The sequence below is a fragment of the Zootermopsis nevadensis genome, unplaced genomic scaffold (genome assembly GCF_977971745.1).
Source record: "Zootermopsis nevadensis isolate Lab colony 2312 unplaced genomic scaffold, Znev_1.0 Znev_ptg000017l, whole genome shotgun sequence".
Lineage (NCBI taxonomy): Eukaryota > Metazoa > Arthropoda > Insecta > Blattodea > Termopsidae > Zootermopsis > Zootermopsis nevadensis.
Genome location: NW_028259149.1, coordinates 18,018,624 through 18,035,119, shown reverse-complemented (window position 1 = coordinate 18,035,119; position 16,496 = coordinate 18,018,624). Strand labels below are relative to the sequence as shown.

Genomic DNA, 16,496 nt, shown 5'->3' with positions numbered 1-16,496 from the left:
TTCATGCAAATTGTATTCATTATGTATGGAGTTAACAGCGTGGTTAATTAAAGGTTTTTGAAATAATGTACGTTGTGCTGATGATAATGGTCTCTCAGTGTAAGGTATGCATGGCTTTACTGCTCAGTTACTGGGACTGGATTTAAATCACATTTAAGATATGGTTGTAATCTACAAGGTTTTTGAATTGCACTCTCATGCATATGTAGAGGCCCTGTGATGGGCTGATCCCCTAATCAAAGAGTCTTCCAGATTGTCCAAAAGACTTTGTAGTTTCAGAAGTTAATATTGAACTGGAATCTTCTGAGAGGATAGGTTTGTATCAGGTACATTTCAATAAGTAGCTAAATCGACTGTGAAGTCTGAGGTTAAAAGAGAAATACATATTTTCTTTTCAGACATTGTTACTATATTGATACAGTCCACATTACCAGCTGTGATACGAGGTAAATTTCGACAACTGCAAAGGAAAATTATTCTGTTGACAGGCATGTGTCTGGGGATATTATAGTACCAAGCGCTATCATTATACAGATCAAGGAGAAGAAATCTTCCTCCTGAATCAGCAGACGTTTTTCGTGTTTATTGTTCTCGATATGAAACTGATACGTACAATTTGTTTCATTGGTTTTCGTAGTGCGAGTGCCGTGTTTAAATAATTGAGGTTTTTAGTTGCTTTTCTTGAATTCGTTACCGTGGTTTTGGTAGTCTAATGATACGATGTTGGTATTAATGTATAAATGGTAGGTTAGTACAGGTATTCGCAGATGTGAATAACTTGGAGTGGAAAATGTTGGTAAGTATGAATTTAATTACTTTTGTCAGAAACGTACAGCTAGTTAGTGCAACACATAATGGAATTCTGTGCATTGAATGGAATAGAATTTATTTACATTCCATAGAGCCTTCATGGGCCAAGGCTAAGGTTGTAGAACATGTCATAGCACAAGTAGAATACTTATACAAATATAAATTACATAGTTATGACAGTAATTTAAAGTCAACTACAGTATTACCGCAAAAATAATTACATAAGAAAGCACTACCATTATTCCTTGCATGTTTTTTATAATGGCTTCGAATTATAAGTTGAGGCAATTTCTTCTGTGTAGTGTAACATACTTGGAAATGCAGATAGAGGATTTGATTCCACAACTATTTTCGAACCATCAAGATACATTTTTTTGATTGATGTACGTGACTAGTTAATTTAACTTTGTTCAGTCACCTGACAGCTTGTAGCCTGAGAGTCTTTCTTCATGTCTTAATGTACGTCCATTGTATAAATCTTGACACCTATTTCTTGTAGGAAAACCATGTTTGTTCACATTTACTGTGCAGAGATTTAGATTGCCGTGTTTGAACAGGTGGGGTAATCAGTTTGGTGCATGAAATACCAGTCCCGTAGTTCAGATATTAGGTTAGAATTTCAGAGCAGTAGTCTTTTAAAATTCATACCAACTCATTCAAAGTCAGTCACAGTTATTTTCTGCAATTACTGATTCCAAACATGAATCACAATATGAACAGGTTATGTCTGCTTTAAGTTTTTTTATGGTCTTCATAACCTGTTGCATCGACTGCCATCTGTACCCGTGGGTGCAGACTGCCACTTACTTCAGAATCTGCTAGTTTGTCTAAGGTTTTAGTTTGTTTTTCATGTTCTGTTTGACAGACAAGGGATGATGAAAACTTGGAATACATTACAAAACAGTAGCAAACAAATACAAAGAATAACATCCGGAGACAACGGCTTTTCAGCATCATGGTAACAGAAACATCTGTTAGAACAGCCCACACGTTATAGAAACAATGAGAAAGAGTTTTTAAATAGTTGAATTCTTGTATACGATTGAAGAATTTCCTGTGAGCCAAAATATAGCGGTTGTTACAATGAATACTGTAACGATGGTCAGCCAAATAGGTGGAGCAAATACTGACAGAATTTGCCCCGTTCTCAGAAGAGGTCTGGCACAGGGAACATTCCATCTCAGAGAAGTGTTAATATCAGGCGTGTGTTGGATCACCAACACCCATCACATAAAGATTCAGTGGAAGAAATCTGATGACAACATCTGTTTACCTGCCAAGAAATTCCAACAGATTATTTATGCCTATTGTGATTAAGTCACTTAGGCCTAGGAACGGAAGCAGCATTGCGTTACAGGAGAAGTGGCTGTATGTGGTCACCTACATTTCGCCTCCATATTTGTGATTGATGGGTACGGATCGAAGCACGTGCCAGCCCCCAAGACAGTGAGATTATCTTCCTTTCGTGTTAGGCCCGATGTTGTGATAGAAAACGTTGATTTATGAATGTCTGTTTGCTAATCTGTAGTTCGCTGTAGATAGGTTTTGTGACGTACTGGCGGATGCCACATTTCACCGTTCTGTAACTGCGGACCGAATCAGATACGGTAACGAAGATATTGCATGACGTGGCTGCCACTCGGAAGGACACGCAAATCAGAGACGAGGGGCGGTCTTCTGACGCGCGTCGAGCATGCACACAAACGTGAAAGTAGCGTGAAACGTGGTCATTTTAATGTAATCATTTACGTTCTATATTTATATCCTTCAGATAAACACTAACGTAACTTAAATTGTGTAGGCTGGTTTTTTTTATGAATATAATTGGATATTTGAGTATGAACATCTGACAGTGTATACGAAACTACTGAACGAATTTCGATTAAATTCGGTGGGCCTGTCTGAGGGTTTTTTGTTTTACAATAGTGGTGGTAGTGGGTCGAATTTAATTTTCATTCTTATTGATTAATTTCGTGTTGTTTATTCTGATAAATCTGCAGTTAGGTTAAAGTTTCGCGGTCCATTTTGCATCTGTCATTGTCAGTTTTTGCCATAAAAGATCGTGAGAGTTGCCTACCAGATAGGGGTTTCGACGTGACTGGGCTATGAAGTTGAAATTCGTCACGTAATGTCCTTCCAGGTCCTGATACCATGCCACACGTCCTGCTCCTAATCCTTACACGCTTTTTATCGCCCCGAGAAGAAATACCAGATATATAACCAGGCTTGATTCTCGTCGAACCAATCAGGACAGCTGTTAACTTAAGGAACGTGGTTAAGACCAATGAACGACTTCGGTCGACCGCGAGTAGTGTTTTCTTTGAGGTACGACCCGAATTCTTTAATAAGCTTATTACTGTATTGAGATGAACTTCAAAGTCATTAGCAGGCTGTGCAATGCGATTGGCTCATTCTGTATTATTTATGTGGACATTAAATGAGCTAATGTTAAAGACTGTGAAGTATGAAGCAAGCGTCTGGAGAAATATATGCGCCCTTTCCAGTGGTCTACGTGTTTATAGACTGCAAACCCCTTAAAGTCTACACTCAGCTACAAATACAGCGAAAGAAAATAGGTAACAAATGAGAAGCTGGCAGAAAGCTACACTCAGGTGAGAAAGTGTGAAGACGAAGAACATGCTGTCATCACTCTCAGTGTCGTCACTGTGGTCCCATCCGGGTGCCCTCAGGCCCTCTACTGTCACGTTCCATATAAATTCAGACCAGTATTTCTTAACAAGCCCCGATTCTGTAACGCGCTGAATCCATAAATTAAAGCGATCCAGAAGTGGATTTCCTTTCGACACGTACATAGAAAATCTTGACGTAACAACGATCTCAGGGATGGTACATAAGAATCTTTGCTTGTCTTTAGTTCTGCCAATTTTAGCGAGTACGTACTCAAACTGAAAGCCAGACGACACCGTCGTAATGTTCTTGTACCTCACCAGTTGGATCAGACATTCGTCTATGTCGGAGCAACTGTCAGTGGACAGGCCTACTCTAAGATATTCCCAGTAACCTGAGGAATTCGCGAAACTCATCATTTTTGTGTCTGTCGCGAGTTTTAGATCAGAATTTACGAGTTCCTCAAAATTATCTACTCGTTTGTTGTATCCCGGATTGACCAGAAAAGATATTAAAAAAACTTGAAGTACGGTGCTCATGGCAAACGAGTACCAGGCGTAAATTAAAAATATTCCTCTGAGACGAATAGTTTTAGGCTGTTTTGGTACTGATACCCCTAAGAAAATAGCCCACACGTTGTAAAAGGTGTAGTGAAAGGTTTTGAAAATTTTGGAATCTGTTCGGGAAACGGATCGCGGTCCCACGGCTGTCCTCCAAAATACGACGGCTGTCAGTATGAATACTGCAAGAATGGAGACCCAGACGGAAGGTGTGAAAACTGCCATGATCTTCTCCATTCTAGGAGCAGGTGTGGCGCACGGAACCCACCATCTCATGGTCAGTTCGTAGTAGGGCCTCACCGGGTCGGCCGCTCTAGCGAGGAGGAGGTGCAGTGGATGTGTTCCCACGGTGATATCCACAAATCCCTGTGATATCTCCATGAATATCTCCAGTCGTACCTGAACGAAATCTCCAACTCGTCGTTGAAGGAACACCGGTGTAAAATTCATCGCTTCGGCCAAGTTTAGAACGTACTCGACTTCTAGACCTTCAAACACGTACGTGACGTCGCCTTCGGAGTCCGTGTGATTCGTTGTCTGTCTTACGAAAGGAATTCGTTCGATCGGAGCAACGACCAGAGGACAGCCGTGGAGATTCCTGGGAACTTTGACGGGGAATAAGTTTGCGTTACTGTGAAGTCTTCCGTCAACATCCAGGAGGCACTGGTCAAGCAGATCGACTTTTCTGGCTTCACCACATTGCTCCGAGTCGTAAGGGAAACATGTATATAAATTAAGTGTATCGTACGCGCGATTTGAACTGGTTTTGTGGGCTGTGTTGATATCTGGCAATAAAATCAGTACGTTGATGATTTTGTAGGGGTTCCACAACATCTCAAACATTTTCAAGGCGTCTAGCTCTGGCACCTTAACGCCGTAGTCCATTACTACAAGGAGAAATCTTGCTCTGTGATTGAATGAATTTTCATACGACAATAAATTATAAATTTGCTGTTGCAGCGAGTCAATTACGCCATCGACTCCATCAGGCCACAGAGTTATGATGTAACTCTGATGTTTATGCGCATTGTCGCTGTCTGATATTGGTTTGTCGAGCTGACAGCTCAGAAGAGGCCACTCGGATTCCTCGTGGAGGTTCTGCAACATTTCATTTGCCAGTTGTATCTCGTTGCTTCGTGGAAGAAGTTTGTGTTCTCGTGCGTCACGAACGGAGCTTGGCGTCAACATGACAACGGGTTTTCCCCGTGCGAAGTGGCGTTGTGCGACGCTTAACACACACAGCGCCACATGTTCATGCAGTGTCGCGTGCTCTGCCGGCAACATGTTGAACGTCAGTAAGAGTGTTGTGATCCAAGACATGACCGAAGATCTGCAAGGACGAGCATGTGCCTATTGACAGTTACGTTGTACCGGGTCCATTTTATCGCGAGACCGTGTGCCCAAGTAGCGAACAGGGGCACTCGGTCTCGCAATATAATGTACAGGACCTACCTAGGCTGTTTCAGCACTTAGACTTAAAATTATTCTTTGTCAGGACTTTTTCCATCGTCTGTTCTTTAAAATAACGACGTTTCAGAGGCTGTGACAGAGACTAGCTCTATCTAAGGGACCCAACAGTAGGTACCTCTCACCTGAAGACGGAGACAGAACCAGCCTCTGAAACGTCGTGATTTTAAAGAACAGACGATGGAAAAAGTCCTGACAAAGAATAATTTTAAGTGTAAACTACCTTTTGGAATTGAATTGTAGCATTTAGGTCCCTTAGCGGTTAAGGACAGTTTGACAGTTTTCGAAGGAGGCCACAGATTACTTAATGTAAACCATGTCTGCTATTTTTATAAGTTTATGGTTTAAGATACACACCTGTTTTTAGTGCAGTTCACAGAAGTCTTCATGGCCTTATCAGAGAACTGCATTGTAACATGCAGTAAGTTAGCACAAAGCTTATGGAGTCCTGTCATGTTCGTGCATTGTCATTTGTTGCTGTAATGTGTTTTCTAGATGCCTCATTCAGATAACACAAACATGTGAGCCTAATGGTCGTGAAGCTTCGTAATGCATTCTGGATAATGGTCTTGTGGGTCAATGTACTTATATACAAGATGGCAACCATCATGTGTGTGAGGAACAAGTTTTAACTTGAAAGAGATTCTGCAGTTTGTTTCAACTACAGTCCACGACTGTAATCTTGAGACTTGCGGGGTGAGGAAGTGGGGTGAAGGAGGGAAGATAGCGTCTGCCTTTAATGCTACGGACTTCCTGCATTCCTTGCAAGTCTCAAGATTACAGTCGTGGACTGTAGATTGACATAAAATTATGTTGCAGAGTGTTGAAATAACTTTTCCATATCTGAAGGAAAACTTGGCAAGTGTTCTGTGCGTAGAAAAGAATTTTACTGTCTTGTTCACTCTGTTACATGACGATAGAAAGAGTAAATATTTTGTGACAAGCGTGTGTAATTTTTCATTTTCCATCTTCGTGTTAGTGGGGTTTATTTTGTTCAAATTGTGGTTTTCAATTAATGTGACAGTGCATAATGTAATGGAATCAGCTATCGTTCCTAGTATCTCTTAATTTGTGTATGTACTTCGAATGTTACAGGAGAACGTAAAGAATATAAATATAACGAAAGGTGAAAATGTTGCGGATGTCAGTTAAGAAGATTCCATTTGTGTGAAAACTGATATTTTTATTCGACTGACATAATTTTTCATCATGAATTCTGAATCCGAGGTGAGCTTTTGCTTTCAGGCAACTGTTATTTTCTGTGTGTTTGTGTGTTTGCTTTCCATTGAAACCTTTCTGAACCTTACAAAACCTCACCTAACCTGAACCAATAAAATTTCAAAATTTGAAAATTTTAACAAATTCCAAGATTTTAAATTTTTTTAAAAAAAATTCAGCATTTATAAAGATTTTCAAAATTAAAAAAATGAAACATTTCCGAATTTTAAAAGGCTGAATACTCTAAAAATTTTGAATAATTCTTGAATTTTTAAAAATAATTAAAATTGATCCATGGAATTCATGTTGTCATATTCCTTAAACATTATGTAGGTGTAATTTTAAACCAAAATATACGTTAATTTATATATTTTGTTAGTTGTAAAGAAGAAGATCTGTACAAAACAGATGCAACCAGTCTGATTGATTGCAGAGCTGTTTAATGAAAGATGAGTCAAGACATTCACAAAAAATGAGGTTATGTTGGCTTTACAGAACTGCATCAATTCACTGAAAGTTGAACCTGGTTCAGACAGTGAGATGTGTCGGGATGGAAATCAGGTTATTGATAAAAGGGTTGAGGAAGTCAGGGATACAACAGTTGAGGAGAATCCTATGATGAAAACATTTCCGGTGATAAAAGCTGAAGATGAGGTGAGTTATATTTGCGTTTTCATTGTTAAGCACGGCAGAAGTATACACAATTTCTTGTCGCCTGTTTAATCCCCACGTATTTTTAACGCGTATGAAACGACTCCACTGAATGGATTCTGAGGTGTCTTGAGAATTGTACTTTGTGGAGTACCACTTACACTTGGTGACAGAATTATTCCTGTTAGCTGAGTTGCTACATCCCGCATCCATTTGATCTGATGTGCGATGGTTTTACTACTCACACCTGGTGCACCTGGCACACGTGATTCAGCAGCTGCAGAACACCAGTCACTAAATTTGCATTTGAATAATGAGATTTATTAATATTCGTACTGGTTTGTTGAGAGTACGTTTTTGTAATAAAAAATTTGCTTATGGTGTTTTTACAGAACTGCATGGATTTTGTGAAAACTGAACTTGGTTCAAGTAGCGAGACATGTCCTGATGAAAATCACTTCATCACTGTAAAAGTCGAGGTCGCGGATATACAAGAGGAGGTGGAGGAGGATCAAATGTTGACAACATTTTCGGTTTCAAAAGATGAAGATGTGGTGAGTTATACGTGTGTCTGTCCATTGTTAATCACATTTCACAAATATACAGAAAATTAGTGTTGTCTGGATCTTGCCCAGCTGTTTATCTCCTTGAAATAACTTCTCTCTAATGAATGAATTTTGAAGTCTTGAGAATTGTATATGACCGCTTCCATGTTTGTCCTCCATGTTGAAATATGTCAGGATTTGTGTTAAATAAATTATAAAATGTTTTGGACAAATACAGCCGCAGTTCAATACGTTGCTTGAACATCTTTTCGAATAAGCACTTGGCCACTCTCGTCCTCTTACAATTCCCACGAACTGTGAACATCAATTTTCACCGCATCTCTGCAGCAGGAGAGAGTAGTCATTACTGTTAAGGATCTGAAAATATTGTGAGTGGTTGACTGATTATATAAATATGTGAGATATTGTTCTTTATCAGAAGTATAATTAATTTTCATAACATTTGAGAAGCTAGCTTATTATACAAGTATGATGGACATGTGCATTTCAGAAGTGTATTTGATAACGCAACCTTTTAGATGTTGGCTGTATTCCCAACATCAAGTGCTTGGGTGTCATACTGATTTACTTTTTTCCATAGAGATTATTGGTGGTAGCATCGATGAAATATGGGCCACCCCAGTACACAGAATATTTAGTTTCATAGTTGGACGTGGTGGTCACTGATAGAGGAATGAATTTAACAGAGCTGTCATAGTAAGAACTGACTGAAGGATTACATATTGTTTCAGAAAAAAGATTATTCCTGTATGGCCAACATGTCTATAACCCTCAGAATGGGTCTGAGCACTGTATTTGTTTTTACAGCGTAGGCACTTTCTCCTCCAACTTCCTCCAAAGTAATTGGTGGTATTGTTAGGATAAGATGAATTGCTGGATTGTGCTCCCTTTAGATGTCTTGTCTGTTACGGTTGATCCAGGCCTTGTGGACTGTCTAGCAATAAACCTGATTTAGTCAGAGAAATTTTATTCTCAATTTTTAAGTATGAGATATACTGTGCATGAGTGACTTTACATTATTTCATGCATTGGAGATGTTAAGCAGCCATCCACGTACGAGTCTGGCTTGGCTCGGGTTCCATTGAGCCAAACTCGTTTGTGCGTGGGGTGTCACGAGCCGGGCTCGGCCGAGTCCGGCTGGGACCGCCAGACCCTTTGGTGGGACTTGGCTCGTCGCTGGCTCGCTATTGGCTAGTATGTGAGTGGTAAGTCCGGAGCCAGATTCGTGTATCAACACGCGCAGACAGTGTGATTTTGTGACTTGTTCTGTGTTGTCACTAGAGGATGTCGGCTTCCATGGCGAACAAAATGTTCATGAGTCCAGACTTTGTGACAAAGTTTTTGGAAGAGTACCGTGAATTACCGGTTTTGTGGAAGGTTCGCAGCGCAGATTATTCCAACAGGGCAAAGCGGGATAAGGCCTGGGATCTACTCGTGCAGTTCACGCGGGAGAAAATCCCTGATGCTGACTTGCAGTTCGTTAAGAAAAAAGTTGATAGTATCCGGGCCTCGTTTAGGAAAGAACTGCGCCGCGTTCGGGATAGTAAAAGAAGTGGTGCTTCGGAGGATGAAGTGTACAAGCCAAAATTGTGGTACTTCGATATGCTTCTTTTCACGGTAGACCAAGAAAATCCCCGGAAGAGGAGAAGTAATTTGGATGTAGAAGCTGAAGATGTTGATGATGGCGGACTAGAATCAACAGCTTTGACAGCAACAGAGGTAAGTTCATAGGAAATATTTAAGTTTTTCATTTTGAAATACCAGTAGATAACTTCAGATCAGTAATGAAAACTTGTTAAAATGTAATAAGTACCTTTGTAGAAGGGTAGGGTTTGGTAGGGGTATTGATAGGTTGTATAAAATAAACTGCAGGAATTAAGGATCTTCACTCATAAAATTTGTTATCAAACCACCGTAGGAAGTGAAAAGTGTACTGTAACTGCTGTAAGAGTATTTTGTGTAGTGCTCTGTTGCTCACCACCCTGTCTTGGAATGGCACCTTTCCTGGCCCGTTGAAGTACTGAACATAATTATCTCGATTGGCAGAAGCTTCAGTAGTAGGCTTCACCTGACGCACATTACGAACCATATTGAAACGTCCTTGAGGTTGCTCTTTCCTCCAGTCTCCTTCCACAACACATGCGTCTTCCACATTTTCTCTGTCCAATGTTCTAGTTCTCCTTTGAAGAAAATTTTGTAGAATGACATAAGCCATCACAATGTCATCCACTTTTGACGGCAGCAAGTTAATCGTTGTATGAAAAATATGAAAATGCACTGCAAGTACTCCAAATGCGTTTTCTACACATCGTCTTGCACGGGATAATCTATAGTTGAAATTTTTTTCTGTACGGGGGAAGGGTTTCAACAAATTTTCTCTCAGTGCAAAAGCCTCATCTGCAACAAAAACGAAGTTCATATTCCCCACGGTGTCATCATTTTTCAGAAGAGCAAGTTCACCATTCTTCAACTTTCTGTAAAACATTGTCTCTATTATTACACCTCCATCTGAAACCCTCCCGTTGCACCCTTTATCTGCCATAATAAACTCCAGGTTTGCATCCACAAGTCCCAACAAAACAACACTATGGTATCTCTTGTAGTTGAAGTAGTGTGACCCTTCATCAGCAGGTTTAACAATAGCCACATGCTTCCCGTCCAAGCAACCACCACAATTGGGAAAGTTCCACAATGATTCGAATGCTCTTGCGATCTTTTGCCATTCTTGTGAAGAGGTGGGGAACTGGAAAATAATAATTATGTTATGTTATCACTATACTAAAACCAACAATTAGTTGTAATAACAATGTTAGTTCAGAAACAGTCCGCAGTTGAATAATTTGCCTTTATTACATAATTAAAAAAGAAAAAGCAACCGGGATGTGAATTTCGCGACCCGGCTCATGCACTCTCGAGTTACGTTTTTGTTTTGTTTCAGGATGAAGCAACACAAGGCGAGGTGTCTGATGAAGGCGAACGAACTTCGGAAATGGTTTTGCAGCTTCCACTTCAGAAAAGGACTAAAACCTCCACGAAAACGTCTACAGCTGTCAATGCTGCAGATGAACAGCACCAAAACATTATTAAAAAAGCAATGGGTGTACTTAACCAACAGGATGATGAATACGACACCCTAGGTAAAACGTATGCTGCAAAACTGCGTCGAATGCCTGCCGCTCAGAGGGACATTGCTGACAAATTGATCAATGACGTTCTGTTTAATGGTCTCATGAATCATCTTACGACATGCACTTCTATTTCTGATTATGGGTATACATCTGGTGACCGCATGTCAACTACACTCTCTTCAGTCTCTACCAACTACTCAAACTCAACCCCATCACCAATACCACGTCATTCCAATTATCAAGTACAGTCCCCAGAACAGTAAACGTGAGAACAGGACTTGGAAACTTTATTTCCACAGGAAACTAACTACAGTCACTAGGGTTTTACAATTAGAAATATTTTATCCCTTAAAAAAGTATGCTATATGTAAGTATATAAGAATGCAAAATGTTTCTTGAGGGAGGAATTCGTAATTTGAATAAATAAAAACATTATTATTATTTAGATTTTCCATACCTTCAAATATTCTCATTTGAGGGCCTTATATATAGTCTTGCAGGTCTCTGGAATGATTTTGCCCAAGGCTTGAGGTGATATGATCATGGCAAACTTGAGATCTTCAAACGACCGCCCTGTGGTGAGAAAACGAAGAGTCGCTGCAATACGTGCTTCAGGAGTTATAGCATTCCGCATCACAGTATCTTGTTTCAAAATGAACGATCTTACTTTTTCGAGCAAATAATTTACGTTTTCATCAGACATTCTAAAGTAGTTTTTGTAGTCATCAGGACTATCATCTCTAATAAAATTCAGTAAATTGAAATGTGTGAATCTTTCTTTTTGTAGCAACCAGTTCTTAACCAATATTTTCCTCTTTTTATTCTTTGTTCTCGCGAACACACCGCATTCGTCTAAAACGATCACCGCTGCTGCAACTTGCTTCAATAAACTCATTCTGTATACTGAAATGTACGAGTAAAGTTTGGGAGTCTGCTATATGTGTGTGGTGAAATATATCCGAGCCCGGCTCACGAGTCAAGCTCGCCGAGCCAGACTCGTACGTGGATGGGCTGCTACACTGTCATATTTCACACAGACTGAACTGATGTTCTGGAGTATGATGAATGCATATTAAACTATAGTTTTGTCAATAAAATTAACTCCTCACATTCACGCAGGAACAAAAATTCTTGTAGATTTATAAGATTCTTCTAACCCAATGAAGAAAAAATATCATTGTCCCAGAAACAACAATTGCAGATCTGTTTTGGATTGTAACAATTAAATAAGTGAATGTCTGACCATTGTATAGCATCCCAGGATCACTAAGACATCAAGTAAGGCACAGTATAACACCATTTATTCATCTGCTTTTAGGTTTTATCATATATTCTTTCTTTCTTTCACCAGGCAACTGTGAGTGCACATGAACTCAAATATCCTAAGCATTCCTGCAACATGTTTAATAAATCACTCAGTATGAAGAGTCGTCTGAAGACTGACCAGTGCATATATCATGGGGCACTACGTTATTCCTGTGATGTGTGTAAAAAGTCGTTCAGCAAGAGAAATGATTTGATGAGACATCAACGTATACATAGTGGAGAGCGGCCATATTGCTGTGATGTGTGTAATAAATCCTTTGGTGAGAGTAGTAGCCTGAAGAAACATCAACGTATACATAGCGGAGAACGGCCACATTCTTGTTATGCGTGTAATAAATCCTTCAGCCAGAAGAGTGCTTTGAAGAGACATCACAGCGTTAATATTGGAGAACAGCAATATTCTTGTGACTTGTGTAATAAGTCGTTTCGTGAGAAGTGCAGTCTGAAGGTACATCATAGCATACATTGTACGGAACGGACATATTCATGTGATGTGTGTAAGAAATCATTCAGGGAGAGGAGAACTCTGAAGGTACATCAGCGCATTCATACCGGAGAGCGGCCATATTCGTGTGATGTGTGTACTATGTCATTCACTAAGAGCAATCATCTGAAGAACCATCAACGCATACATAGTGGAGAGAGGCCATATTGCTGTGATGTGTGTAACAAATCATTTAGCCACAAGAGTGACCTGAAGGTACATAAACGCATACATAGCGGCGAGAAACCGTATTCATGTAATGTGTGTAATAGATCATTCACCACAAGGAGTAATTTGAAGATTCATGTTCGTGTACATAGTGGGGAACGCCCATATTCCTGTGATGTGTGTAACAAGACATTCGGTAGTAAGGGTGCTTTGGAGAAACATCAGCGCATTCATAGTGGGGAACGCCCGTATTCCTGTGATGTGTGTAAGAAGTCATTCAGTCAGAGCAGTAGTCTAAAGGTGCATAAGCGCATACACAGTGGGGAATGCCTATATTCCTGCGATGTGTGTAAAAAGTCATTTAGTCAGGGGTGTTACCTGAAGATACATCAGCGCATACATAATGGGTTGCGACCATATCCCTGTGATGTCTGTGATAAGTCATTCATTAGTAAGAGTCGTCTAAAGAAACATCAACAGACACACAGAAATGAGCAGTCATGAATAATTGTAAGTTATCAATTCAATAATTACCTGTATTCATATTTCTGTGATTCATCCACTAATCCCATGCATATATTGTGCAATGCAAGGCATGACACATTTTTGCTGTTTCTTGCCCTAAGGCTTTTGTATAGTAATTACAAATGTTGAAAGTGGAAAGTTGTAGCTGCTGTATGGCAAAATCTCTTCCCAGGCAGTGCAATGAGAGAAGATACTTGCAAGAGACCTTCATAATGGACATACATGACTGGGCAAACACCTATTTGGTGAAATTTCAGATTCACATGGCTGTCTTCTTGGTTGTTGCCCCATGCATTCAGGTAGAAGTTTACCAGTGTTTCAGAGCAAGTAAGTGCTTAGATTATTCAAAGGATATTTTTATAAACATTACACACAAAATTGTCCTGATATTGTTAATATTTTCATTCAGAAATTGTTTCATGATTAAGTAATTTATTAACTGTATCCATCTGTAAAAAAATTATTGCATGAAGTGAAGGATTGGTTTTAACAAACTCGGATCCTGATTTTCACATCGTGTAATTCAGTATGTAAGAACACATTGTGTAGTTTTAGAGTAACATTTCACTATTTGGACTGCACACTTCATATATGAAAAAAAAATTCCAAAGACTGTCTTCATATTGGTAAAATGTCAACATACACTTACAAACACAACAGAATTTGTAATATACTAGATATTTTCTTGAGAAGCAATTTTGTCACTTTTTCTTGTTATCCAATGATGAAGCAGAAAGTTCAAAATTTCTAGAATTTAATAAAATTCAGTGATTTGTTATGGGATGTCCAGTATGGATTTGAGAATGTTTCTTCAAGGATTTTGAGAAAGCAAAGGATTTCATACAAATACTGCAGACGTACGGCTTCTCTCCAGTATGAGTACGATAATGTTCCTTTAATACCTGTGTATCGTTGAACTTCTTTTCGCACACTGTACACTTATATGGTTTCTCACCAGTGTGTATACGATGATGTTTTTTCAAAACCTGGGACTCATTAAACCCTTTATTACAAACATTGCAAACATACGGTTTCTCTCCTGTATGAATGCGGTAATGAATTTTTAGTTTCCCCGGTTTCGTGAAACCCTTTTTACATATTGGACATTCGTGAGGTTTCTCCCCAGTGTGGGTGTGGTAGTGTCTTTTGAGAACCTGCGATTCTGAAAATCCTTTTTTACATATATTGCACACGTATGGTTTCTCCCCTGTATGTATACGATAGTGAATTTTTAACTTCCCTTGCTTTGAAAATGCCTTCTTACAAACATCGCAAACATGCGGTTTCTCCCCGGTGTGTATACGGATGTGTATTTTTAAGTCGCCAGAATATGAGAAACCTCTGCTGCATATGGTACAAACAAAAGGCTTTTCGCCAGTATGTGAACGAGAGTGCACCAATAAATTACGAGATTGTGTGAATTGTTTTCCACATACTTCACATACGTATGGTTTCTCTTGCAAACAGTAATGTTTTTTTAGAGCCCAGGATCGTGTGAAACGTTTTCCACACTCGTGGCACATATGTGGTTTACCTTCAGTACTATTTTGAGGGTGTTCTTTCCTGTTGCCATTAAAGGTTGATCCTGTATCACATGTTTGAAGCTGCTCTATGTTATCTGCAAGATTTATAGGTTCTGGAGTTTCTTTGACATTACAGTTTTTACAGACCACAGATTTAACGTCATTGCTTGTCAATGCTTTAGAAACCTTGAACACAACACCACATTTAGTACAGTTGGAAGTATGAACATCTGTAACAAATTTCTGTTTCTTGAATCTGCCCCTAAACTTGTATTCTGTTCTTGAAGCCATTGTATTGTTACTTGCAGTAGATTCCATTTGTGGACTCCTATAGCTGCAATGAGAAACAGTACTTTTATGACAGTAAAACTAACTAGTTTTCTTTGAAAATTTGCCATTTCCTGGGGAGGAGAAGGTAATAAGATCATAATGTATGAGTCCATTAAAAAACTTGGGGGAAAAAGAAATAATATCTTGTCACTGGGGAAGTTCACTAATATACCTCCAAAGGTTCTTGATCTGGTAAGATCTTTGAGCCCAATATTTTATATAATCACCCTAATAAGCTTTGTACTTGCATAAAATACAGTTCCAGGCTAATTAAATCAAAAGATAGTGTGCATAAAACTTATTATTTTCCCATTAGTACATTTTACAGTTTATCAGAACAGTAAGATACCTACTCAGCACGTAAATTGTGACACGGCTCCACACATCCCTGTATGGTTTTATCAGTACTAATCTGCTGAAGTCCTACGTCATCCTCTTGATGAATCTACAAGAAACAAAGTTTACATAGTATTATAATTTGCATTCAAAATCAAAATAACTTTTAAGTTAGAATTTCCGGTATTGTAATGCAAAAATCACTTGTGTGAATGCAATCTGGATTAGGATTAGAGGTTAATCTAACTGATGTTTACAAAACCATATTTCTTTTATGATCTATTTTAGTGTTATCCCTTTTACTGTTAGGTTCTTTCCCAGTATTTTAACCTGTGGAACACCTACCTTATTTTCAGGCTCTACTGAAACATAAGTGAATGCACCTGACTGATCTTCTTCTTTTATAGCAAGCTGTGAAATTGCACTGTGAGAAACCAACAACAGTGCTTCTCTGTCTATGTCTGGTTCCACTTTTATTACCTCCATGTCAAACTGTGAAAATTAAACCAAATAATGGAATTTATTGGCAGTTCGTGATAAATCTTATTATGTGTGGTCACTCTGCCAAATGAGCCAAGTAACATGGTATATACAGTATACCTTGCTTCATCAACTGGCTTAGTGAATCATTGATCATAAATTTTACTGAACAAATTATTAGAACATCAGCTGCCATAATCATAAATTAACTACTTGTGTTCAGATGCATGCTTCATGGCCTGGTTGCTGTATTTAAATGGACATGGGCTAAGAGTGCTCAAGTTACTTCATCACAG

At 39.0% G+C, this 16,496-nt stretch overlaps 3 protein-coding genes and 1 long non-coding RNA gene across 8 annotated transcripts; 1 reads left to right on the top strand and 3 right to left on the bottom strand.

Annotated features, from left to right (window-relative positions):
* Positions 1-525: 525 nt before the first annotated feature.
* LOC110834627 (uncharacterized) lies at positions 526-13,920 on the top strand. Of its 5 annotated transcripts, none has more exons than XM_087350932.1 (6): positions 5,226-5,357; positions 6,561-6,692; positions 7,179-7,337; positions 7,727-7,888; positions 12,380-13,516; positions 13,704-13,920. In XM_087350932.1, exons 2-5 carry the CDS (start codon positions 6,675-6,677, stop codon positions 13,508-13,510), a joined length of 1,470 nt encoding a protein of 489 aa, XP_087207058.1. In that variant the 5' UTR covers positions 5,226-5,357; positions 6,561-6,674; the 3' UTR covers positions 13,511-13,516; positions 13,704-13,920. The 5 variants fall into 5 exon arrangements, with proteins under 5 accessions (XP_087207057.1, XP_087207056.1, XP_087207058.1 ...); XM_022074006.2 differs by lacking the exons at positions 12,380-13,516; positions 13,704-13,920 and adding exons at positions 9,182-9,619; positions 10,839-11,792; XM_087350931.1 differs by lacking the exon at positions 5,226-5,357 and adding an exon at positions 526-796 and having other exon boundaries at positions 12,380-13,920.
* Positions 794-3,139, bottom strand: LOC110834631 (uncharacterized). The gene is made up of 2 exons (XR_015535566.1): positions 2,195-3,139; positions 794-2,083 (listed from the first exon to the last, which is right to left on the bottom strand). It is a non-coding gene; the product is annotated as an uncharacterized LOC110834631 (long non-coding RNA).
* Positions 3,345-5,318, bottom strand: LOC147873685 (uncharacterized). The gene has a single exon (XM_087350710.1). It carries the CDS (start codon positions 5,316-5,318, stop codon positions 3,345-3,347), a length of 1,974 nt encoding a protein of 657 aa, XP_087206836.1.
* A 113-nt stretch (positions 13,921-14,033) lies between the features above and the next one.
* LOC110834630 (uncharacterized) lies at positions 14,034-16,206 on the bottom strand. The gene is made up of 3 exons (XM_087350939.1): positions 16,066-16,206; positions 15,738-15,829; positions 14,034-15,388 (listed from the first exon to the last, which is right to left on the bottom strand). The coding sequence occupies exons 1-3, from the start codon at positions 16,204-16,206 to the stop codon at positions 14,296-14,298; spliced, it is 1,326 nt and encodes a 441-aa protein (XP_087207065.1). The 3' UTR covers positions 14,034-14,295.
* Between the last annotated feature and the right edge of the window lie 290 nt (positions 16,207-16,496).